At 39.3% G+C, this 26,693-nt stretch overlaps 1 protein-coding gene across 3 annotated transcripts in view; it reads right to left on the bottom strand.

Moving 5' to 3' along the window:
• Positions 1-26,693, bottom strand: part of LOC128743956 (disheveled-associated activator of morphogenesis 1) — a 259,396-nt gene that overhangs the window by 175,932 nt on the left and 56,771 nt on the right. For 2 of the 3 annotated variants that reach the window (XM_053840668.1, XM_053840669.1), the window contains exon 1: positions 7,500-8,452. The exons of the other annotated variant lie outside the window; for it this stretch is intronic. In XM_053840668.1, coding sequence (XP_053696643.1) covers positions 7,500-7,547 — 48 coding nt within the window. In that variant the 5' untranslated portion in view covers positions 7,548-8,452. Of the gene's footprint in view, positions 1-7,499; positions 8,453-26,693 lie in introns of those variants that run through there. 3 annotated transcript variants of the gene reach the window in all.

The raw sequence follows: 26,693 nt of genomic DNA, 5'->3' as shown, positions 1-26,693 counted from the left end.
AATTCAAAAATAATTAGAAAACAATTATCTAAAAATGATACAAAAATAGTAAAAATCACAAGACATAACAAAAATAATACAAAAAATATAATTCTACTCGGCAAAAGGTTATCGAAATGACACAAAAAACCACATAATCAATCTTAATCAAATCAAATTCTAAGATGTTTATTAAAATACCTTTCACTTGCTTCCAGAAGTATTAAAATCGGTCCAGTGATTCATAAATTATAAGATATTAAAACAAACGACCAAAGACAAAAAATGAATATTAAATTTTAGGTCATTTTTGTATCAAATTTATTTCGATTTTAAGATATTTTTATGTCATTATTTGCGTCATTTTTGTATTATGCTGTTGCTTTGCATTATTTGGTACTATTTTATGTTTGTAATGATATTACGATGTTTTATGTAATTTTTCTTTGAGTTTTCGACGGCGATTGAAAACCCCAAACAAATGCCAGGATACAAAAATAAAACAAAACAAACGTACAAAAATGTCACTAAAATGCTACAAAAAGATACCATATGATAATAAAAACACAAAAATGATACAAAAATGGCAAACTAAATAGAAAAATGTCAACCAAATAAGAATAGCAAAAAAAGTACTAATACAAATGCCCCATAAATTATATAAAAAGATAAAAAAAATAATACAAAGGAAACCCAAAAATAGGGGAGTGTCGTCGTGGTTGGGCCACGTTTTGGAATTCGCCCATAACTTTCGTTTCAAAAGGAATTTTGGAACTCTAAATACATCGTTGTAAAGGTCTAAGAATAAGGTATATTTCCGGGAAATTTTGAACTGATCTCTTGAAAAATAAAAAAGTTACAGGCATTTACGTGAAGACAAAAAATGTTGTCATAGTCGGGCCATGTTGTACAGGTTGGGCCACCGCAGAAAATATAAGACATACGCATTGAAATTCTATATAGAGACCTAGAAAGAATAAATTCCGTGAACAACAGCTCATATAGGTACAAATACCCTATTTTTAATCGCATTTTTACGAAATTTTGGCGATCTTGTAAAATCAATATTACTACAATCGCCTTTTCCTAAATGTAAAACTACAATGAAAAAACATCAAAAATCTAGGTTTTTATCGTTTTAATTTTGCTTTATTTCATCACATTTTACGTAACAGACATTCTCTAGCGATTATTGCGCTTCTGCGCTTAAAATTATGGTGGCCCAACCATGACTACTCAAGTGGCCCGACCTTTACAAATAGCGCTTCTCTAGTATTTCACCTTAGCCTTCCCAAACACCTTACTGGAGGGGATTTTTCTATGATCTTCGTGTGCAGCACAACACACTTCATACATTTTCAAAATTTATCTCGATAATTGCATTTCATGAAGAAAAGTTCATTGCGCCTGGAAAACGTTTTTTGTAAGATTTAGTCACTGAATTCAGTACGGGTGTTTTGAATACACGATTGAAACTCACAATATTGTGAAAAGTTAGTCACCGCAGTAAGAAGTTTTACAATGGTGGTATCATAGGTGTCATGAGTTACTAAAATTACAAAAAATACTAAAAATACAAAAATGATACAAAATGAATATAAAACGACGAAAGAAAAAAAAACAATTATACAAATGGGATATAAAATAAAATACAAAAACACATTGATACAAAAACAATACAAAATAGAAAAAAATTACAAAAGAATATCAAACGGTTTAAAAATTATATAATAACAGAGACAACACAAACCATAAGTCCAGAATCTAAAAAATCGCAAACAAAGCCTCATAAAATTTGTAAAAAAACACGCCAGTAGTGATAATTTAGCAATAAATTTCGACATATGCAACCAGCTAAATTTAGCAATCAGCAATGCATTTGAATTGAACTTGAAAAAAAGTGTTGTCCTGAAAACTTCTTTAATCATGTTAAAACTATACTAAAATTAGACAATTTTCCGTCCGTCATGCATTTTGAGCTTGAAAGTATTGGGGATAGGTCAGAAAAAATGTGTAATCTCTTTGCTATTTTTTTTTTTTCAAGAAATCTATGGTCAAGTGACCGAGAAAAAGTACAATCTGGTAATCGACCTTCTCGGATTTGAACCAAATTTTGTTAGATTGTTCGTTTCAGGTCAGCAAGAAAAAATCCTTGCATTTTTCTCTCAATGAGTACAATTTGATTTAAAAAAAATCAATTCCATCGTATTCCTCAGAATTTTTTTACATAAGAATGGAAAATAATTACAATATATTTTAATAGCAGAAGTGTGAATACCATTGAGTTAAAACAGACCGATCAGTGAGCGTAAGTGAACCAAGTTCAAACCGATTCCCATCGCTTAGGTTCGGCTTGTTATTGTGTCGGTTCTGATCCAATCACTATTTTTTCATATCCCTTTTGAATCATTTCACTTTCGAGACTGGTTCATGCACAGCTAACAGCGAGAGCGAATCAGTACAGTTCTGGATCACTGCTGAGCGTTAGCGGTAGTAATCTTTTTGCCTTCGACAACTTATGATCGTAAATCTGCGATACTCACTTGAGTGAATGACTTTTTCCATCCTCGGCAATGGATAATAGAAACCATTTAGAAGCATTTTATACGGACATTAGTAAGGTATTTGATGGGCATTTGGTTGCAAAAAACTGGAATTGAACCAGGGCTCCTGAATCGTAATTAACTAACCGTCAACAAATAATTAAATTTAACGGAAAAAACCTGAACACGATTCAAGTCACTTCTGGGGTCCCTCAAGGCTCTCATTTAGGACCTTTTCTTTTTATTTTGTATGTAAACGATATTTCCTTCATTCTCAAGGGGTTTAAAGTGCCAACATATGCCAACGTCATGAAACTCTTTTTAGAAATAACAAATGAAGAAGACATTTGAAGTATTCCAGAATGAAAAACACATATTCTATATACGGAGTGTAAAAAGCCTATTAGAACCATTGCTCGAAAACATTGACAACCCAGCATGAAGGCCAATATAAAACGCATCCAGCGCATACTGCTTTACCTCTGGTAGTATTCTTTATTCTGTCAGCCCATGGACATGACTAGTGAACTGCTGACAATGTTTGTCTTTCTCAGTTTTCTATCCTTCAAAACAATTCATTCATGAATTGCAGTGCTGAATAATTGCTCGACTAATGTGTCAGTCAATTTTCTTAACTGATATTTTAGACTGATCTCAAAGTTTAGTTTTTTAAACCGCACGCTTTTTAAAACCAAGCAAAACCTGACTGAAAGAAATTCTGAACTTTGAATTGAACTTGTTCGAAAACAGACACTTGTGAAAGCTGCAAGTCGTACGCGAAACACGTATCTGTCGTGAATAAAATTAATAATGGAGTTTAATCGGAAAAAGTTTTCTTTCCTTAAATTTCAGGTTCAGTATTCCACTCAGATGCTCCAAAAACTTTAGTCAATACTAGGTTTTGTTAAACACTTTAGCTATATTTTTTTGAATCAATATACCATGAAAACACTATACATTTCCTATGTAAGGTTCCAATACTGGAATACTTCTGCGTTGTATGGACACCTTTTTCCATCAAGCACGAAGAGAGAATAGAATCAGTACAAAAACAATTTCTCTTAAATGCTCTCCGTAAATTAGATTGGACAACATTTTCTCTTCTATCATACAAAGCACGCTGTATGCTTATAAATACACAATCAATAAAAGACCGTCGTAAATATGCAATGGAGTTACTTGTAAACCATATCGTTTCGCTTCGTATTGACTCAGCAACACTTTAATCATAACTGAACTTCTATATACCTACACACTTAAAAAACTCAGCAAAATTTGCCGAGATTTGGACAGCCGAGCATTCGGTAAAAATTTCAGTTTTGCAAATCGACATTTACGGATCTTCACTAACGTTTGGCATCATAAAAAAATTTACCGAACGCTCGGTTGTCTAAATCTCGGCAAAATTTTGTTGACTTCGGCACTTTTTTTTAAGTGTGTAGTCGGCAACTTCGTTATCGAAATTTATTTGCCATAAGCCATTATTGCACAAATTATGCAAACTTCGGTCCATTAAATCGTACGCTGGCCTTGTACAATCAATACTGCGAAACAATTGACTTTACAATGGCACGACAAAGATTTAAACATCAATTAATTTCAATACGTAATGAAAACTGTGTACGTTACACTAATATCTACATTGGTTGACGAAATAAAGAAAAGAAAATATACGAGAGCGTGAAACAAAGGCCTTTAACAATCGCGTAAAAGCGAGAAGAAACCAAAGAATTACTTGAAGGAGGTAGAATTATGCAAACAATTGTAAACGAAAGATTGTAAACATTTATCCAACAGACCCAAATGCACCAAGACGAGGTCAAGTGTCTCTATTAAACAAACAAGCAAACAAATTAACAACAGCATAATGACATGGCTGACAAAGGGTACAAAAATAATTCCAAAATGCCATAAAAATAGCAATAATAATACAAAATTACAAGAGCGTCGTTTGTGGGGTTGGCTGTTTGAAATCAAATTACTGGATTTAGGGAATAGTTGGAATTTAATCACAGTCTAAAACAATATACATACCTAATGAAATGAAAAAAGTCGGAAAATTTGAAAGAAACTTGGTAGACATAAATATAATTTTAAGTTTTAAACTAAAACCAACTTGACAGCACGCGAACAAGATTGAGTATAACTTAAGCCAAATTGAAACATAACTAAAGTACCGTGAACGTACCATATTCTGCATAGTTAAGACATTTTTAGGATTCTTCTGCTATTATGAGTATTCTAGATTTGAATCAACAATGTTGATAGCAGCAACGTGTAGTGCTACGGTCTATAATATCTGGTAAAAAATATGGGAATTAAAAGTCGACCAACAATTGAATATATTTTTAGTTCAGTAAAGTTATCCACAGTAAACATCCACAGTTCCTAACTCTGCGCACCTAAAAAGTAACAATAAATACTCATGCTATGTTGTTTATGTCTTTATACGCTGAAAGCACTCCGAAAAGCCGGCCTAAGCCATCAGCCACGGGGGGGGGGGTTAGTTGTGACTCCTATCTTTTGTCCAATGCTGGAAGGTGCATGGGTCGAACTAAGCTATAATCTGAGATTATAACCGGATTCGAACCCACAACACCCGGCAGGGCATGTGGCTTGCTGGTACCCGTGTACCTATGAACCACAGAGGCGCTGGGCAAAAGGATACTGCACAACCCCCCTTATTAAGCCATAGTACTTTTTCAACTTAAAAAAACCGAATTTTTTTTTATTTTATTTCGAAAGATTAACATTTTTACCACATGTGTTTCAAGTCATTTCGATGAATTCCAAAAATTGACAAAGTTACAGCTATTTGTACCGCGCATGTCTGTAGCAATTACACAACGAGTAAAAACTTCGACGCCGTTTTTCTCGAAACCAGGTTTTGAAAGTTGGTACTATAAATATCTCAAGAACGGCTCAAGCAATTCTGGCGATTCTTTTTTTGTTTCAAAGCCAACCAAATTATCTAGTGTTTGACCCATCCTTTTTTTGATATTACAATTATTGTATTTTTTAGAAATGTTTAAAGTCAATTTTTTCGCCTAAAAACCTTACTTTTATGTTTGAATGTCCTCCATTTTGTTATGCGTTCGAGTTTTAAAAAAAGGATGGGTCAAACACGAGATAATTTAATATACTTTCATGTCGTTTTGGAATTTTTCAATTCGGATAAGACCCCCAGCGCCAATCCATGGTACCACAAATCATGTTTTTTTCGAACGATCATGTTCAAGGAGCCGTAAGGGAGAGGGGAAGAGGTTCACATATGCAAACAAAATTGTAAATATTAGTATAAAGTGCAATGTTTGGAATGCAAAAAACCCGAATCGACTCGCTTTTCGCGTTATCGAGAATAAAATATTTAAAATTAGGCAAAAAATATGGTGTAAAAAGTACTATGCCCCCTTAAATCGTATTTAACTAACCGTCAACAAATAATTAAATTTAACGGAAAGAACTTGAATCCGATTCAAGCCACTTTTGGGGTTCCTCAAGACTCTTTTAAGACCTCTTCTTTTCTTCTTTCTTCTTTTTTCGTAATTAAAATCTATTTGCCATAAGCCATTATTGCACAAATTATGCAAAACAATTGACTTTACAATGGCACGGCATAGACTTCAACATCACTTTGTTTCAATACGTAATAAAAACCGTGTACATTACACTAATCTACATTGGTTGACGAGATAAATAAAAAAAATATACGAGAGCGTGAAACAAAGGCCTTTAACAATCGCGTAAAAGCGAGAAGAAACCAAGAGTAACTTGAAGGAGGAAAAATTATACAAAAAAGTGTAAACGACAGATTGTAAACATGTATCCAACAGACACGAAAGTACCAAGACGAGGTTAAGTGTCTCTATTAAACAAACAAGCAAACAAATTAACAAAACACAATGACATGGCTGACAAAGGATACAAAAATAGTTCCAAAATGCCATAAAAATAGCAATAATAATACAAAATTACAAGAGCGTCGTTTGTGGGGTTGGTTGTTTGGAATCAAATTATTGGATTTAGGGAATAGTTGGAATTTAATCACAGTCTAAAACAATATACCTAATGAAATGAAAAAAGTCGGAAAATTTGAAAGAAACTTGGTAGAAATAAATGTAATTTTAAGTTTTAAACTAAAACCAAGTTGACAGTATGCGAACAAGATTGAGTATAACTTAAGCTAAATTGAGACATAACTAAAGTACCGTGAACGTACCATATTCTGCATAGTTAAGACATTTTTAGGATTCTTCCGCTATTATAAGCATTCTAGATTTAAATCAACAACGTGGATAGCAGCAACGTGTAGTGCTACGGTCTATAATATCTGGTAAAAAATATGGGAATTATAAGTCGACCAACAATTGAGTATATTTTTTGTTTTGTAAACTTATCCACGGTGCCTAATTCTGCGCACTTTCTTGCCCATGTTCCTGATTCTGCGCATGTTTGTTCCTAATTCTGCGTACCTAAAAAGTAACAATAAATACTCATGCTATGTTGTTGATATCTTTATACGCTGAAAGCACACCGGAAATCCGGCCTTAGCCATTCCCATAATTAAATTCATGATCTGGCCTTGTGTTGTTTGGCGGTATCAAAAACAGTTTGGAAAACAGCATCGAAAATCCGTGAAAATATATTTAGGTGCAATATAATTATTAAAACGGCGTCTAGTATTCCAACTTTCAACCATTTTCCAGTGTATTTACTTTTAACAAATATTTTTTAGAGCTACAGAAACATCTGTTCGAATGTTTTCACTGCACTGTAATCACGCATTCAATAATTTATTTTCGGCTCAAAAACTCAACCGAATCCCTCGAGACTTCCATACGTCAGTAAAACATGCAACGTTCAAAAATAATACAACCAGTCTGTCTGATTCAGCCGGACCGAACCATAAGGGAAAGGACATATGCACTAAATTGATCGTTCCCAACGAAAGCCTTGTCTGTCTGTCAGTTATCATACCGTATTGATTTTCTCCATCAAAACTTCGAAGTTGTTTTTGCTGCACATTTTGACGGTCTGTCTGTCCAACTCCGGGAACCGTTTGAACTTTCCGACGCCGCCGAATCAAGTAAGCTCCCAGTACTGCAACAGTATCAATGTATCTTTCGCTGTCGTTCGATTTCACGCCACTATCTTCTGAACGCACTACGTGAACGACATTTTCCCCAGTGACACATACACAATTAGATTAGGCACAGAAGTTGATGTTATCCGAATCCGAACTGCTAATTCATTCTTTGCACAGCAGCCCTAAAGTCGATAGGTCACATTGGCGAAGGTTTGAGCATATGCCACACACTAAAAATCTTTTCCTTTCACCGTCACAAAACATACGTTTAGTTGAACAAAACCGTTTCGAAAGAGATAATATTTTCACATTTTTTTTCGCTTCAATCACACGCACACTTAATTCCCGCTCAAACCGTCTTCTTCTTCTTCTTCAGCCGATACTACTCTTACTCGCCGAGACGCTAATCCTCAGCGACTCAAAACAACTCGTTAATCACTTTTACTTTCGAGATTAGGTTTCCGATATCGATGAGATCTCCGCGCCTCTTGGAACGTTGCCTGAAACTCGCACGCGTTCACATTCCATTCGGCTCAACAACGTAGTCGTACGTACGTAACCTGATCGATTCCGGGGCGCCCCGCAGCATCCGAAGTATCTATTATCACTTATGCTAATCCGGCTGTCGGGTCGGTATCGCACAAACACACGCATACGCACACTGTCACTGTCGCTTGTCTCTTAAAAAAAATCTATGCAAAGCAGTCAAAATAGCTAATAAGTCATTCGATAAAAGTGCACCCAAAGCCAATAGGAAACGAATACAATAAGCGAAAAAACTTTATAGAGAGAGAACAAACAAAACTCGATGGTAACTCTACCGCTGACCACGGACGAATGACGATCGTGATCGGCCGCAAGCCATCAGCTACCTAGCCAGCCAGCCAGCTAGCTAGCTCGCTAGCTGTCAGCCAACCCATACCCAACAGGCAGGCAAGCAACGGTGGGTGAGAAAAACGCGAACGCACGAACGAGAAAGGTGGGCTCGCGCGCGCGAAGATGCCTTCGTCGGTTCGCAGGTGTTTCAACTGTGATGCGATGCGAATCGCATTCGCGCACAGCCGAGTGGCTCTCTGTTGACAGTGAATGAACCCGGCACGGCACTCGGGGAAGGTAACTCACTCTCTGCGTAGTGTAGTAAGAGTGTGGATGCGCACACCACGTGAGTTTACCGGTTGAGAACGGGGGTGTTTTGCCTTCGTTTCCTAGGAAACGGTGCCTTCAAAAGTAGTTTGTTAAATTTGACATTTTTGTTTACGGATGCTGATTTTTTTGGCAAAAAGAAAATATCTATACTTAGTTGCACACAAGTTAGCAGAAGTATGGGAATGCAAATAATTCTTCGATTGTCAAGTTTTATTACTTTGTTTTCGCTTTCATTGAGCTCCACCCAAGTGCTTATCGTTTCTGCTCTCGGAGTGTCAATGAAGCAAAAATCGTGTATTCATGCGATGTACGAATGAACTACTGTTAGACTGACCAGTGGAATTTTCTGTTGGGTAGGATTCTTTCCAAACTAACATAAGATCCATTCAGGAAAGCTTTTCCTGGTTTATGAGCGGAATACAAGGGGCTGCCGCATTGTGAAGTGATATATGACCGACAAGGATTGGCACGTGAATAACAAATTTATTTTTTCAAACAGGAAGTCTTATGCGTAAACAAGCTTTACGGTCCTGATGGCCTCGGCAACCAAAAATGGCATTGTAAATTAAGAATAAATTTAGCAATTGTTTGCACTGATTGAACGGACCATAATGCTGCAAACACTAAAGGCTGAGCTTTCTGGACATAACTAACAGCACTCCGCGAGTTGCTTCCAAAAATCCAACCAAATCTCCAGATTTGTACCCACATCGGATCAATTGAACTGATTATGATAAATGATCGCGCGGCAGTCTGCGGTTGAATAAAATGGATTTGCGCTGCACGGCCGGCGGGGACTGCCCGCTGTTTGCCACGAAGATTGTTGTTAATTTCGAATATGGAATGAATTATGTACCTTTTATGGCACCGAGGGAAAAGAATCGAATACGGTCACGTGTATTATGCTGCCAAAAATCTGGGGCACCAGTCTTTCTCAACTCAAACAAAAGCCTTACACCAGACAAGGCAATACTAAAAGAAAGTAAATGCAAATCATAAAATGTACAAAACTTAAATATTTATTTTTCGGTGTGTTTCACCATTCCCCCGAAGATAATGTCCCTCTGTCAATACAATCTGGATTCCTTTTCATTGGGTCGACTTTTGAACCGACAAACGTCATTTGTTTAGTACGCCAACGCGCAGTCATCGCGCAGTTTGTGTTTGTGACTGTACGTGGCCCCGGTTGGGCGATCTTTGGTTAAGGCACAGGTACTTTCTCTCATACTTGATGATAAGCAATGCTGGCGAAAAAAAGACGTTCGAAGTTACCCCATTACGTAAGGGATGGTGGCGGAGAAGTGTGGTGGTGGTGGCGGCGCGCAAATCCTCTGGAAACTTGTTTCCCCCAAAAGCGAGACCCGAATCGACGGAAGGCGCGAGAAGCCATAATTTTTGGTCCGACCGATGCGATGGTGATGAGTCATACACTTCGGTGAGATTTCCTTTTTCGAATGTTTTGCATGCGGCGGCGTTGGTCTTCGAATTGTCAATTCGGCCTCCGGACGATGCTGGCGAAAGGTCGAAAGGGTAGAAAGTCAAATCAATACGTGATCGAATGGGTGTATAATCGACCATTGTCGGATTCGCTGTCCGGAACATGGCGCCTTTTTACAGGGCACATAAAAAAACGGTATGCTCTATTTCCTGGTGTAAAGTTACATCATAGCAGATCTATTTAATAAAATGCATAATTTTATAATCATTTGAATTTTCGTTTGAAAGTCAATAGAGTAAGGCGGAATATTTGTTCCACTTTGTTTTCCTTGTCAACTTTAGCGGCATCCTCCGGATCTTTTTCCAGAAGCACTCCAGTTAATGCTTGTCAAACTTTATGAATTCTTCGGCCCCACCGAGTTCCGCTCAAGGTTTCCAACTGGAAATGGTTTAGAAGTAGGACCTCGCTTTCCTCTATTAATACTAGACTCCGCTTCAATGACCAACGTGTTTAGCGACTCGTCGTGCACTTGCCGATCGTCGTTTTACGGAGCATATCGTTCGCTCCCATGCGCCACTTATATGGGGAGTTAACGGAGGAAATAAGAGCCATTTGATCGTCGTACTAGTTACTGTCGCACCAAGTTCCTACTTAATCTGCCTAACCAAAACTCGTTGCGTGCCATGGAAATCGGTCCCGTTATTGGAATAGATTTCGAGTGGGGCTTAATGACGACATACAAAGCGATGAATGCTTTGCATGTAGGCGTCGGTTGATAAGTCGCATACCACTTCGCAATGTATCACTCGAGTGGTAGGTAGAAAAGAAGAGTGCCTCCTGTCTTTGAGCGTTACTGTATCCTGTTTTAACCACAGATGGTCCGAAGAAATACAGTCCAATATAGGCGAAATGAAGCCATGCGTGGTTTGCATCAATGTTGCAAATCGAGCGAGAGCAGATAATGTCCACTCTCACGCGAGCGAGTATGAGAAGCATTGCATCCAACACTTACGCCACTGACGCAAGCGTACGAGAAACAATCGCCGTTGCTGTGTGCATACATTCTGCTACCTACTCACTCGCTAACGCACAGCCTCGTAGCGTCTTGCTGCACAGCCCGCTCACGAGGCAAACAACTCGTGAACAACCAGCTGCCCACTAGCTACACAGATAGCTAGCGGCACACTGGGATACAGATTTTGCATTACTTTTTCTTTTCTTCTTCATGTTTTGCCCTCAATTCTACACATGAGTGGGAGTGCGTGCCCACGTGAGCTGTCGGTATTAGCTGCTAGGGTTGTAATGACGAGCGAGAGTGACGACCGTGGCTGTTAGCTAAATACATTCTCACAAAACCTCGCCGCAGTGGTTGAATGAATGCGTGCGAGAGTCCGAAAGAGATGCTCATACCGGCGTGTCCGTTAGAACGAGTACAGTAGGACAATAGGATGGACTATTCAAGGTCATTCCTACAATCAAACAGGATGCACTCATCTCGTTTAAAATCGGGATGGATATAAGATTACGGGACTTCGCACTGAATACAAGGACTTGGCCACAAGGTGTTCTCTGTAGAAAGTTTAATGGTGTCGGTTCAAAAAACAATTGGGCAATGGGCACCATCAAACTCCCTTTCAACGCATATCACTCAACGGATTACATTAACTCTCGCGATGACTTCAGCTCTTGATCTAACTGCAGGATCTTCGGGAATCTACGAGCACCACAGCTACTCTACCGTCGATTACGCAACGGAACGCGGCATTTCTGGCACCATGGAGGCTTATTATCTCCCTGCCACAGCCAAGCTCTTGCTACCAGTGCACATTAATCGTCCCGACCCTGTGTGTAGTTGCGCGGAATGAAGCCTTCAAATGTTATCCTTGGCAAGTGTCAGTGTGATTTATTATCTCCTCACTGCTGTTGATACACACTTTGTTGCCATTGATCCAACCGTCCTCTCACATAATGAATACTGAGAAAAAAACAGTCCTGATCTCGCGAGCGGGTGTACGGAACGGGGAGCGCAAAACTCCAGACCAGGCAAGTGATAACTCTGCCCAGATAACACTGATAATAATTCTTCCGATGACATATTCCCCGTTTCTAGTTCTGTGCTTGATTCACAGCTGAACTCGTCCAATTTGCTGATCATTTACTATCAAAGCGTGTGTGGACTCCGAACCAACATCGACGACTTTTTATTATTGTAACAGAGTCGGTCTTCAATAAAATTGTTTCAACGGAAACATTCACTCACAACAGATGTTCAGGAACGCATTTTACGTCTGGACGTGATTGTAACCAGCAGAACAAGAGAAAACCTCGTGGCGAAGAGGTGTTAATCGCCAACTCTAACAAGCTGAGTTGCCTCATTGACCCAACCCCGATTTATGAAACACTCAAGCAGCTATGGATGAAAGCACTAGTTTTTCCGAAACGTTCCGTCTCTACAAATCTCGTTGATTTCGTCTCATTCTACGCCTACGTAACATGAATAAAGGAGTGGGAATTGATGCAGTATATACGGACTTGAAAGCAGCGTGTGATCGGGTTGATCACGATATCCTCCTTGCAAGGTTGGAGAGACTGGGAGCTTCCTCAAAATTCTGTAAATGGCTAAACTCGTATCTAATATACCGTAAGCTGAATGTGTAGATTAAAAGCTGAATTGATGCTTTTTACCACTTTTCAAACAATCTCTAGAGCCAGGAAGTGCGAAGCAATGGTGCGAATCGAGCGAGAAGTCAGCCATGCCTGGTCACACGTGAAAGAGTATGCGAAAAATAGCATTCAACGGTTACGCCGCACACGCAGGCGTAAAAGAAACAGCCGCCGGTGCTGTGTGAGATATTTTGTTACCCACACACTCGCGCACGCTCATCCTCACATCATCTTATTGCATGGGTTATTCCCGAGGAAAAAAACTCATTCCCCACGAGTGCCCGTGAGGCTGGTGGTGCACTGGGATACTTTTTCTTCTTCTTCTTCTGCATCTTCGCCCTCGATTCTACTCACGGACGGGAGCGCGAGTCTTCGCGTGTAATTGGCATCAGCAGATCGGGCTGCAACGACGAACGACGAGCGACAACTGTAGCTGTTAGCTAAACACATACGCGCAAAAACTCGTTGCACTGCATGATGAAATAAAAGGGGGAGCTTTAAAGAAATTCTCATGCCGGCGTGTTCGTTAGAATGAGTACGCGTGTGTAAGAAAATTAGAGCACACGAGTGCGGGCTTCGCAACACTGGTGCGAAGTTTAGATATAATTTTCCTTTAGACTAGAACTTTCATTTCGCACTTCAAGCAAGTATCATTCTAATTGTTAATTGTTGGTAAATGCAGAATTCAATAGGAAGGCAATATGTAAAGGGGTCTGAGAATAAACTCATGGTAAAGTCACTCAACATCGAGTGGCCTGATTCTAAGATTCAAACCCACGGACCACTCGATGGTCAAGGCAAACACGGTAACCTTGTGGCTTGCTACAGGCTCCTCCGCTACAATACGATCCAAGGTATGGCTTTGTTACTGTTACGGAATGGGCCAGTCATAAATAAGTTGCTGCAACAAGAAGTGCCAAACGCGTGCTGCTTGAGGGATTTCAGAATACAAAGCCGTCATTAGACATTACCCTTCTTTATCCACAGACTTTGCACCTGGCTGTTAGAGTACAGGAAAATTATGGGGCCAGTACAACGACCCTGCTGACTCTATCTAGCTCCCAAGTAGCACTTGTAACTAATTATACAAATAAAAAAATGAAAAAGGTTGCACATCAGTTACATTTAGGACGCTTGTAACGAATTAGGTTACATAAAATTGAAAATAGTTACTTTTTAGTTGGGTGGTGACAAAAATCTCAAAAAGTTAGCAGATAGTTACCAAATGACAAAATCGAAACCTTTTTTCCGAATTGTCATCAACTTGTTCGTCGCAAAACGGTTAATTTTCAGTTACGAGCAGTTACAAAAGCAAAAAAGTTAGCTAGTAACATTTTCGTAACAATTCGTTCACTGTACCTTGTAAACATGACGGATTGAGCAAAAAATAATTTGATTCACCTCCAAAGTTGTACTTATAAGTTTCTATAAACAAATAACAAAAAAAAAAAGATTGCACAACTATGAAATGAGTTACGAAGCCTGTAACGAGTTAGGTCACATAAAATTAAAAATTATTCCTTTTTAGTTTTGTGATGACCAATATCTCAAAAAGTTACCAAGTAGTTACCAAATGACTCAAATGAAACCATTATTCATGCTGTCAACTTGGTGGTCGCAAAACAGTTAATTTTCCGTTACGAGCAGTTACGAAGTCGAAAAAAGTTAGCTAACATTTTCGCTACAACTTGTTCACTGTACATTGTAAACGCGTAGATCTCGAAAATTTTACTAATAGTAAAGATAAGCAATTGGTACACGGGTTACAAAATGCTCTTGAAAATGCGTTTGCTTACTCGATTGATATACATAATCTTCTCCGGAGACACTGTTATTAAATTATCAATTTGGTTTACCCTCAAACGTCAAAACGCTCAAGTTACATTGAAACGAAACCGGCAATGTAAATAGGTTACTGTGTAACTTAAAAATGATATAAGAAATATTTTAGTTACCAGGTGACGACAACAGATTTGATATTGGTTACCGTAACCAATAGCGTAACCAGATGCAAAGTTTAGGTTACATTCAATTAGAATGTAACTGAAATGTACCCTTGTAAGATTAACGAAAGGCAAAATGGCTATGAATTTTTCTTAGTGATAGCGAAAACTCAAAAGTTACTTGTGTTGAATTTCAATTTATTTTTGAATGATTTCTGGCAAAGAATAAATTTAAAAAATCAGAAAAAAATTAAAATCCTAATATCTTTGTAGAATTTGTTTTGCAAAAAATAAATTTTTTAAAGTAGTAAGTAATGAAAAGCTAAATTAAATTAGGGCGCGTGAATTTTTTAAAGCTAGAATCATAGATTTTACCATAAATTTGAATCTGCATTAAAATTTGTCTTGAGATAACAAGCGAAATTATTACGCTTTTCTTTACTACGTTAATTACGTTAAGTTTACTGCTTGACGTTGATAGCCTTAGATTTAAATAAATCTTCTTGCATTCAAGCAATATTGTAACCTGCTACATTGTTTTCGCCATGCAATAAAAGTTTCAAGATAACTAATTTATACCAATTGAAAATCATTTTATAGTTAAAGTGTAACTTCAATAGTAACCATTTTGTAACTATACATGTTACATATTGGTTATTGAGTAACTGTTAATGTAACCATATTTAGTTACATAAGTTACGTTATTTCGGCTACACAAAGGTTATATTTTAAGTTACTGTAACCCAAATTTTACATTTAAATTTGTCACATATCAGCCACTGCGACTTAAATGTGACAACGTGTGCTACTTGGGCTAGCACCACCTAACCGAGATTCGAACATACGACGACTGGCTTGTCGGACCAGCATCGTACCTCGAAGTTAACTGAGCGGTTAAAGGAGAGGGATCTCAGAAACCATCGATATAAGTTCCTTTCGAGGACTAAATATATTGACTAAATTTTGCCGTTAGTAAGAGATGTACAGAAGACGGTGTCGCAAGGGAATACCTCAAGAAATTTTGCCGGCGAATCGTATAAAAATACCAGGAAGAGCTGAAAGGATGAATGGCTTGTGGAAGATCATTCATGCCAGTTCAGGAGTTGAATACTTACAGCAACTAAACCTCAAAACAGAGTAATACAGTAAGTTCAGTAAGACTAGAACACAAGAAGAAAATAAGATTCTACTGTCGGAAGAATCGCGAATTCGAAGAGAATCAGAGTACAAAATAGTCAACAGTGTCAGAAAAAGGAATTTCCCAAAGCTTTCTGTTCTTAAGATTGAGATCAATTACGGAGATTTTATCATGGCAAATACCAAGCTGGTTTCCTGAATAGATTTTACTTGGCAGACCAAATGTTTACCTTGCGACAGATTTTAGATAAGCTTCAAAAAGATCGCTTGCCTCATCATTTGTTTGTAGATTTCGAAGCGGCGTACGATTCAGTCAAGTGAAATGACTTGTGGCTCGAAGAAGGATTTCTGATTAAACTGATTAAGCCGATTCGAACAATTCTAGATGGAGCTAAATCATGCGTAAAATTAGTAGGACGTTCGATAGACAGAACCAAGGGGATGCCACTCACACACCTCCCAAGTAACAATTTTAAAGCCACTTGGTTTTACTTGAATTTTATAAAGGTTTTATTGCGGTATTAATCATTACCTCTGGGTTTCTTGTGGCATTGCGCAATACCAAGAGGATACGAGTCCAAACACACTTATAGCTAGCTAGAAACCAAAACTGCTAATAAAGCAAATTTATTGTGGTTGCTTATATTACCACGTTAAAACTTGTTGGCTGCACCACGTCTCTTATAAACTTACCATAAGTGTGGCGTGGCAATACAAAATGGCGCACCTATCAAAATTGATCTTATCGCGGTTACTTGTCAAACCGCAATAAATCTGTTAGTTTTATAGAACTATTAAAACGGTAACAACCTGACCAAACAGTTTTTTTGCTGCTATTATGAAGAATACCAAAGTTCAACACCGAAGTCATTTTTTTAGGCGAAGCCATATTGTCATATTCTAGTATTTTGTTTTAGCTCGCAAACAACAATTCATGAAAACAAAGTGTTTTGCAGAAAGCAAGTTATTATCAATCGGTTCTCCTGTCAGAGGAAGCAACTAAAATAATTTTGCTAGAAATTAAGATTGACTAACTGAATATTTTCAATTGGTTAAAACAACCAGTTTTCGAAAATTGCAAAATTTCAGTGGCGCGCTGATTTTATCGACCTATCATATCAATATGCACGATGAAATTAAATGCACACATGCTGCAAACCAACGAAATTGCTTAAAATTTAATAAATATTCTATGGGATATTTTATTCTGGTCGCTATAAACCAAATCGTTCAGAATGATCTGTCAGTAAAACTAAAACTTTTCTGCTCACGGATATATTTTCAAGCTGACAAAGCTAGCGAACTTATCGGGCGTTTGCTAGAAAAGCGAAAAGCAAAAAGCGAAAAGCTTTTTTAAATTATGGCGATGGCTGTCAAGCAGCGAAAGCTTAATCGGTTTTATTGCTGCTTTTAGCAGAGGGTGTTACGACTACTTGAGTTTATAATCTGATTCTTATAGCGGTTATGAAGACATTCTGAAGAGTGGGCCACTTGGTCAGAAAGCAGTTTTATAGCAGTCATTAGAAAGTTCTGGTGGAACTCATAGTTTTATTAGCGGTTTTATGAAATTGGTCATGAAAACCACTATACGACCGTAATAAAACTTGGAATTGTTACTTGGGGTGAATACAGAGCTCCCATTTGTTTGTTGAATTCAAAGCCGCATATGATACTATCGACCGAAAAGAGCTGTGGAAAACTAGAACAGCTTCCCCAGGAAGCTCGTTAAACTGATTCGATCTACTATGAACGGTACAAAGTACTCTGTTCGGATTTCGGGTGGATTGTCGAGTTCATTTGGATCACACAGAGGGCTTCGTCAAGGTCTCTCATGCCTGCCATTCAACACAGTGCTACAAGATGTTATGAACCGAGCGGATATCAACACGTGGGGCACGGTTTTTAACAAATCCAGTCAATTGGTCTGCTTTGCCGACGACATAGATATTATCCATGCTGCCCTGCGGAACCGAGGCCTACCGACGCCGCTTGAAAAGTAATGTAATGATCGACGGCGATGAGCTTGAACGCGAACCCAGTAGTCAACAAGTAGCTAAAGTTGGTCGGATACGATGGGCAAGGCATGTAACAAAAATGCCGGACAATGACCCTGCAAAGATGGTGTTTGCCCCAAATCCGTTAGGAACAAGACGACCAGGAACGCAGCGAGCGAGATGGGTAGACGAGGTGAAGTAAGACCTGGCGGAGATTACTCGGTGTCCAAGGAATTGAAGACCGGTAACCCACAACCGAGTAAATTGGAGCAACTTTGTTCAGCAGGCTTTGACTTAGGACGGCAAGCCAACTAAAAGTAAGTAAGCAAGTTAAAAAGTTATCAAAGATGGATAGGTACAAATCTTCCACATGATTGTGAGGAACGTGCTGCTCGACCCAAAGATGCTGATATCAAAGACGCGAGAAACGGTAAACGCGAGAAAGATTCTGCACACTAACGTTGCGAACCCAACAGGAGGAGTGATCACCAAGTCTCGCAAATGTTCAAAATGGACTGTATACAGGGTGTTAGTGCAGATATTTCAGGGGGTGATAGAGGATCATATTTGACGAAAAAAATCCTACGCATATAACCAAATCTCATTCGTTACAGAGTTATTGAACATTTTTAGTTTTCGGTTCTGTTTACCTTAAACTAGCTCTGGTACAAAAACTATGCTAGCTAGCTCTATTCTGACTTTCATTCATTTACAAAGCTGAGAAAATTTTGTACTGAAAATTGCTTTTAAACCTCCTACTTCATGAGGTTTAGTAATTTTTTAGAAGCAAAAAGTTTTGAAATAAGTGTTTCTCAAGACATTTTTATCGAATTGCTCCTAAAATTGTATGATAAAACTGGTTGCTGTTATTCACCAATTAAAAGCTCTGATTCCGTTCTACAATTAGTTCTTTGGCGTAAATCATCTATCTCTTTTAGTTTCGTTGCAGTTTCATTTTAAACGTATGGGTTTGGGTGTTGAATTAGTATCCGAAAACTGCACGAACTCATACATCACGCATAGCACACTAAATCAACGCGTGCAACGGACACGGTTAGACGCATATGGAAAACAGTTTCGAAACAGATTTCTCGTGTCTCTCGGGGACGTTTCTGAAAAAGATTGCAGTATGAAAATGTACTTTCCGGAAGCACTCGAGGACATTCATCTTTGTTATGGCTTCGCCAATTATTTATGTAGCATTGACAACCCAGCAGGAGTATGGTTGTAGATTTTCTGATCGTCGGTTACCTAATGGAATTAAGTGAACACAAATCCAGAAGTGTTCGTTGTTGTTGCACAATGATTAATTCAGAGACGTCTATGACGTCGCTTCCGAGAAAGAACGTTGTTTTCAACGAGGCTTCGAGGAAAGCCTCAGCCTCATCAGCAATTTAACGCAGCAACAACGCTGATTTGTTAGCGATTGACCATAAAATTTTGCGAATCGTGAGAAATGATTTCAAGACAAACACAAGGCAAATTGCGGCACAGTCCATCGTCACCATGAAGGTGTGGAACGTTCTGAACCGGGTAAAAATGCATCCTTTCCACGCTACAGGTCAAGAGCTGCTGCCAGCGAATAAACCTAAGCGGCTTGAGTTTTGCTAGATTATGCAAGCAACAGTGGAGGCGAACCCTTAATTTATGAAAAACATTGTTGTTGTTTTTCATACGTGTCAGAATGTGTTCATCGCACGCGGTAAACTAGTGAGCTATGCGTAATGTATGAATTCTTGCAGTTTTCAGATACTAATTCAACACTTAATACGATACGTTTAAAATGAAATTGCAAGGAAACTAAAAGAGATTGGCGTTTTATGTCAAAGAATGAATTAGAGTACGGCACCAGGGCTTTAAATTGGTGAATAACAGCAATCAGTTTTATCGCAAATTTTTAGGAGAAATACAATAAAAACGCTTTGAGAAACACTTATTTCATAGCTTTTTGCTTCCAAAAGTTACTAAATCTCATGAAGTAGAAGGTTTAAGACTAATTTGCAGTACAAAATTTTCTCAGCTTTCGAATGGAAGTAACAGAATTGAGCTAGCTAGCACAGTTTGTGTACCAGAGCGAATTTAAGGCAGAGCCAAAAACTAAAAATGTTCAATCATTCTGCAACAATTGAGATTTGACCATATGCGAGGAAGGATTTTTTTTCGTCAAATATGGTCCTCTAACAGCTCCTGAAATATCTACACTAAGCTACCTAACACCCTGTATACCGTACTTAATATCCCCTATACTCCAATAGCAAGAGAATTCGCAGGGCAGTATCAGGCGAGCATTAACGAGACCCGTACTACTACGCATCAAATTGTTACTCTCCGACAAATCCTCCACAAATGTCGAGAGTACAACCTGTTCATACATCAGATTTTTGTGGATTTGAAGGCAGCATACGATAAACGATACAGTAGAGAGCGAACAGCTATGGCAGATAATGCGCCAATACGGACAAACTGAAGCAGCTGGTCAGAGCTACCCAGGAGCGAGAGATATGTTACGTGCGTGTTTTGGGGGCACTCTCGAGTCCCTTCGAATGGCGAAGAGGGTTGCGGAAAAGGGGATGGATTATGTTATGAATGCAAATTATTCAATATCGCTATCGAAAGTGTGATCCTGTGGGCGGATATCGAAACAAGGGAGCCCCCGAGTCTTCGGAGACGATCTCAACATCATTTAAGGAGGGCGGAAGCTAGGAGGATTGGGTTACAAATCAATGCGTCAAAAACCAAACATATGGCAGGAAGAGGCTCCAGAGAAAACAACGTTCGCCTCCCACTGACAATAACTATTAGACGGTGGTGAACTACAATTGGTTGATGAGTCCGTATATTTGGAATCTGTGGTTACCGTCGACAAAAATACGAGTACGGAGACTCAACGCCGCATTCAAGCAGGATGACGAGCCTACTTCTCCCTCCGGAAAACGCTTTGATCAAGGATCATACACCGCGGCACAAAGTCGACGTACAAAACGATAATCAGACCGGTAGTCCTCTACGGACTGGAGACAGCAACTTTGCTTATGGCAGACGTACGGAAACTTGCCGAGTTTGAACGAAATGTGCTGCGAATTATTTTTGGTGGAGTACACACGTAAAGCGGAGAGTAACGTAGGCGTATGAACACGAACTGCAGGCACTGCTGGGAGGAATTCCTATCGTGCACCTAGCGAATGCTGGCGATTTTACAGTGAAATTCGTTCTCTACAAGAACTCCATCAGCACCAGGAATCGCCAACGTGCTAGATGGCTCGACCAGATTGAAGCTGACTTGCGTGTGTCGAGAGCAAAAAAATGCACACAACTCTAACTTATGAAAATCAAATCACAAGGATTGGCTTGGTACTAATACTAGAAGCAACAAACTTCTCCGAATCAGTACCTTTCACCGCTGCAAAACATTACCTTACTCCTTCCTTAACAGGGTCAGGTCGGCGTGCTGGTAAGCTAGTGAAGATTTCTTTCCCATCAGGTCATCAAAGAGCAACATCGTCGAGTAAGATTTTCACACGCCGATGATGTAGGATGTAGATATGTAATGTACCTATGTAGGTATGACGGCACACCGTTAAGCCAGAACAAAAGCTAAAATATATGTTCGGTGACATACGCAGCAGCCCTCTTATGGCTGCTGTCGTATTTCAAAATTTTAAGTGCACACTTGCGAAAGCCACCCTGCCAGCATGCTTTGCAAAACCCATAAATAATTTTACGCTGGAAGAAATTTTATACCTACGATTTATCTCTTGAAGTTAGTTCTTCTTTTTTCGGTGGTTTCGAATTTGCATGTGAAAGCACTCTCATTCGAAGCTTATGGTGCGGATTGATTGATGAAAGATGTAGACGTATCTAAAGATAATCTGGCAGTATCATAAATTGAATTTAAGGCTTGCCGAAACTGCCGACCGTGGCAGGAACGTCCTGTCACCAGAAAATGTTACCGGTAAAATTTCCCGGTCGACAGCAACCAACCGCAACCTGCCATTAGAAGAGATAGACTTGACCAAGGAATGACAGAGGAAACGAACGACCAGTTAATTCATTTTAATGATGACATTTTTCACGAAATTCAATTACTTGTCGCAGTTTTCGGGTGGTGCCTCTGCTCCTTTCGCTGGCGCTCGTCGTCCTGGAGCCTGCACTGCAACCGGCGATGGTGCAATTTAAAGACATTTCTCTTGTTGTTTTTTTTTGCAACATTTCGCTACAAGACGACGAAACGAATAATGAGAGGTAGAAATTATGCTGGTGTACAATCATTTCGTTTTTTCGCTTATGATTATTGCGGTTTCCGAATTGCGGATGCGAGCAGACAGACGGCAAGCAACTGCTCAGGCAACAGGGAAGAAATGGGGAGTGTCTCCGCGCGAATGCTGGAGGAGCAAAGGATAAAAGACAAAAAATGCATTTTGCGAGCTGTTACGAAACCGGCGTGGTTTCACCACGAGAAAGGTATTCTTATTTATTACTTGAACTGAACCAGTGGGCAACAACAGTGTAAAATATGCAGAAACTGAACTTGTTTTATTGATAATTGCTCGCCAATGACCGTCGCCGGAGCGGTCAGGGAGTCCGTAACTTCGTCCTTTAGCATGGGGGCATTATTACTTTCGTTACGCACTCACCGGTTCATTCAACACTGGTTTCATTGAATTTAAAATTACGATGACACACGCGGAAACGATTACTTTTAATAACTGCAATCCTTTAGAGTCGACTAAGTAGAAGGTATTGTGTCTGCGGAAAATTATCACTGTAGTGATAACGGAAAAAATGGGTTGTGAATAAGAGCTTAATGAGTAAATTAACGGACAGATCCTTAATAATTTCAAGTATCAGAAACATCATTCAAAAAAAATGCTTGACCAACTCTTACTCTAACGCAAGTCAATACCAGACGACTTTCTATAGCCCCAAAAACCTCACGGTGGACCGTCGCTATCACGAACGCAGCATCATCCTAGCCAGTGGCTATCGGACAGCCCTGGAAACCTACTTTCCGCGTTGTTCGATTTGAAATGCCTTTGGTGCACCGCGGCACGGGACGGGACTGCAGCAAACGTTTGCAAAAAATGCCGCTTACAATTACCCGAAACATGTGTTTTTGGCCATGGCGTGAATGCGGCGCACGCTTACTTACGGGTCTCCAAACAGGCACTAAACAAAATTCATCACCACAAAAACCGGCGAGCGGCAACGATCAGAGTCAAATCATTCAGTGCACGATAAGTATCGACTCACGCAACCTGCTGCTGCCGCCTGACCAGTTTGATTAGGCGTCAGGCTGAAATTTTAGAGCGTTTTAAGCGTTTGCAAACGATTTGCACACGCAATAAAATATTTTGATTGTTTTGTTTTCGCTCCTATTAGTTTGGCGGTACGTTTAAAGTTTCTCTTCCCATCGGGAGAAATCTGTTGGGTCTGTTTTTTTGTTTGTTGAGAACACTAAAAAGTAATCAATTTTTTTCCCGGACTGGAAAATTGGAAAACAAGGGAAAGAACGGAAGATAATTGGGTTATTTCTTGCTTCTTAACAAAGGTTGAAAAATGAAAAAAACAATGAACCGAAGTAATAATTCAATGCAGTCTTCTTCAGTTGATACCTCAATAGTTGAATGCTGTCGTCCTGCAGTACGACTATTTTCTTCAACTAGATGCCAACGAAGAAGATACGACTAAATATTCGGTGGTTATTCTTATTAGCGGAAGCAGTCACTGCAGAGTACTCTCCAGGATCCAGGACATGATCAGTACTAGAGCGCGAGAAGTGTTGGGTACTACTGGTGCAGCCAGTTCCAATAAGTGATTCGACGCGTTCTGGGATCGAGTTCTCACGGAGGCGAAGATGTGCTTCGGGAGGCATAATACGATACGGCAAGCTTCTTTAAAACGATTAACGGAATCAGGAACTGGATCATACCAACTACTGTTATGCGCACCGGCAAGAAGTGGAATCTGATTACCGAAAGATCGAAGAGGTGGCCAGGCGTTGGAACCAACATTTCGATGAACTGTTGATTGGTGAACAGGATGGAGCTGTCAAAAAAGGACCAATTCTGCATATGATATAAAATTCTCTCCCGCATCCAGTTTCATAGACTGAGGCCGTTGCAGAAAATCTGTATTGGCGAATACCAGTATGGGTTTTGGAAGAGACACTCCACGACGGACCAAACGTTCACCTTGCGGCAAATCCTCGATAAATTCCGGGACTTCAACTTCCAGACTCCCCATAGACTGTTTATACACTTCAAGGCGGCGTACGATTCAGTTAAACGAAATGAGCTATGGCGTATTATGCTTGAACGTGGTTCAATATTCCCACAATTAGGCTGATACGTGCTACCGTTGATGGTTCGGAATCAAGTGTCAGAAAAGCGGACTCGCTTGTGACGTTAGATGGTTTGAAGCAAGATGACGTACTATCGAATTTACTGTTCAACATTCGAAAGGCAGGCGTACAGGGAAGCCCAAGTATTCCTAAGGATTTTGATATCACCGTTGTTGTCCGTAGAACTGTGGAAGAAGCAGACACATATCTTAAGCAGAACGTTACGAGGATAGGTCCTATCGTAAATTCTACCACAACAAAATACCGTTCTGATTCAAACTTCGAACACTTAAGCTATGGTGAAACTTTCTTCAAAGAAAAATGTTCTGAAACATCTTTATTCTACTCCTATAAATGGTTTAATAGCATGACAATTTAACTGTTTTCGTGTTTAAATTTTAAAAATGAGGATAAAATGTTAATTTACATTGAAAAACACTAATAAACTACTGTTCGGTTTTGATTCAAACTTCGAACACTTTCATGGTCGACTTTCAAAGCTCGAATATTTCAGTCTCAGACATCGAACACTTGTATTACTTTGAAAAGCATTAATGTTTTTAGTGTCATTCAACTTAAATAAGTGAAATTTCATCCTTTTTCTAAACACTGTCTTTTTAAATCCACCTAACAGTATGAATTAAAATTTTCACACAATAATTAGTTTCAATCCGTACTTCTGTAGTCAGTTGCTAATATTTTCAAACTCTATGTACCACATCTAAAGCAAGTTAACTGTGTACAGCTTTACAATGCAGATAATTCGTTTTCCCGAAGGAAAATCCGGAAAAACCGGATATTATTCGTGGGTGTTCGAAGTTTGAATCACACCTCAAAACGTGATTGAAACTTCGAACACTTTTTATTTATCTAATATCTTTGAAATAATGCATGAAATATTGTATTTTAACTATGCTTTAGTACATATATATCTTGCACTTACCTAATAATCGCGAAGTGGGAAGGTAAATGTTCTAAAATTGGTAAAATAATGCCAACGAAAAAACAGCTACTTTTGCACGAAACGCTAAGAGTATGCAAACGAAGTTAAAATCTGAGTTCTCACTTTTTTCCAGCGTTTGCTGATTTCTTACAAGGAGTCCTACAGTTCAATGTCATACCTCACCGGATAGAGGACATTCTAATGAACACGGTGGTGTACAATAAGCATAATATTTTATCATATTAGCGATACTAACGAGCGTTCGAAGTTTGAGACTGTTCTAAGTTTGAATCAGAACGGTATATGATGGCTGGTAGAGAGCGTGCTAGATCTTCGAGTGTTGGGACTGCGGTGGTGACAGAGGGAGACACTTTTGAAGTAGTTGACGAGTTTCTCTACCTTGGTACGTTAGTGACAGGTGACAACAACGTGAGCCATGAAGTAAAGAGGCGGATAGCAGCTGCTAACAAGACATTCTACGGATTACGTAGACAGCTGAGGTCCCGTAGTCTGCAACTCTATACGAAACTCGCGCTATATAAGATGCTAATTCTCCCGGTGGTACTCTATGACCACGATACGCGGACGTTGCAAGAGGGCGACTGACGAGCTCTTGCCGTTTTTGAGCGTAAGATCCTGCGGTCAATCTATCTATCGGCCTATCTATAGTAAGCATCGAAACTAGCCCGAATACGTACATGGTAGTAAGTAAGCATTCTCTTATGTGTGATGATCAGTCACACAAAATGTCATATAGAAATTTATTTATTTATTTTTTTATTTATTAGGGATATTTCATCTGACATAAAATATTGTCTACATGAATAAAATCGTATACTAAATTAAATCTGCGTAATCTCTGCGCAAACAAGCGCGACGGTTCGCCAAAGTCAAACAATTCCTTCGCATTCGAAAAGGTCCTTACACATTCAGTAATTGGTTCGTTGTATCCAAACACAGTCCGATGAAATTTGGTCTGCAGTAAACCCGTCGAGCGCAGTGATCGTTGCGAAGCGCGAAAGTTGATCACTGATAGTAAGTTAGGGGCATCAATTTCGCCATTGATAACTTTTGCTACAAATAATGCCTGTTGCACCTTGCGTCTATGTTCCAGTGTGTCTAGGTCGAGTAAACGGCATCTGTCTGCGTATGGGGGCCAGTAGTCAGGATTTCGCCAAGGGAGGTGTCGCAGTGCTAGTCGGACAAACCTCCGTTGCATACGTTCAATGCGCAGGTTCCAAGTTAGCTGCTTTGGAAACCAAACTAGGCTGGAATTTACTAATAGCGGACGAACAAGGGCGCAATACAACGATTTAAGACAGTGGGCATCCTTAAAGCTTCGACCAATCTTAAAGATGAATCTGAGCTGCCGTGATGCCTTGAAGATAATTGATTCACGATGCACATTGAACGTCATTTTTGTGTCCAGCAGGACTCCAAGGTCGTTAACTCGGTCTACTCTGCGTAACTCAAAACCATC

The sequence above is a fragment of the Sabethes cyaneus genome, chromosome 3 (genome assembly GCF_943734655.1).
Source record: "Sabethes cyaneus chromosome 3, idSabCyanKW18_F2, whole genome shotgun sequence".
NCBI classification, from domain to species: domain Eukaryota; kingdom Metazoa; phylum Arthropoda; class Insecta; order Diptera; family Culicidae; genus Sabethes; species Sabethes cyaneus.
The sequence above is the reverse complement of the archived record's forward strand: the minus strand, read 5'-3'. Positions and strand labels throughout refer to the sequence as shown.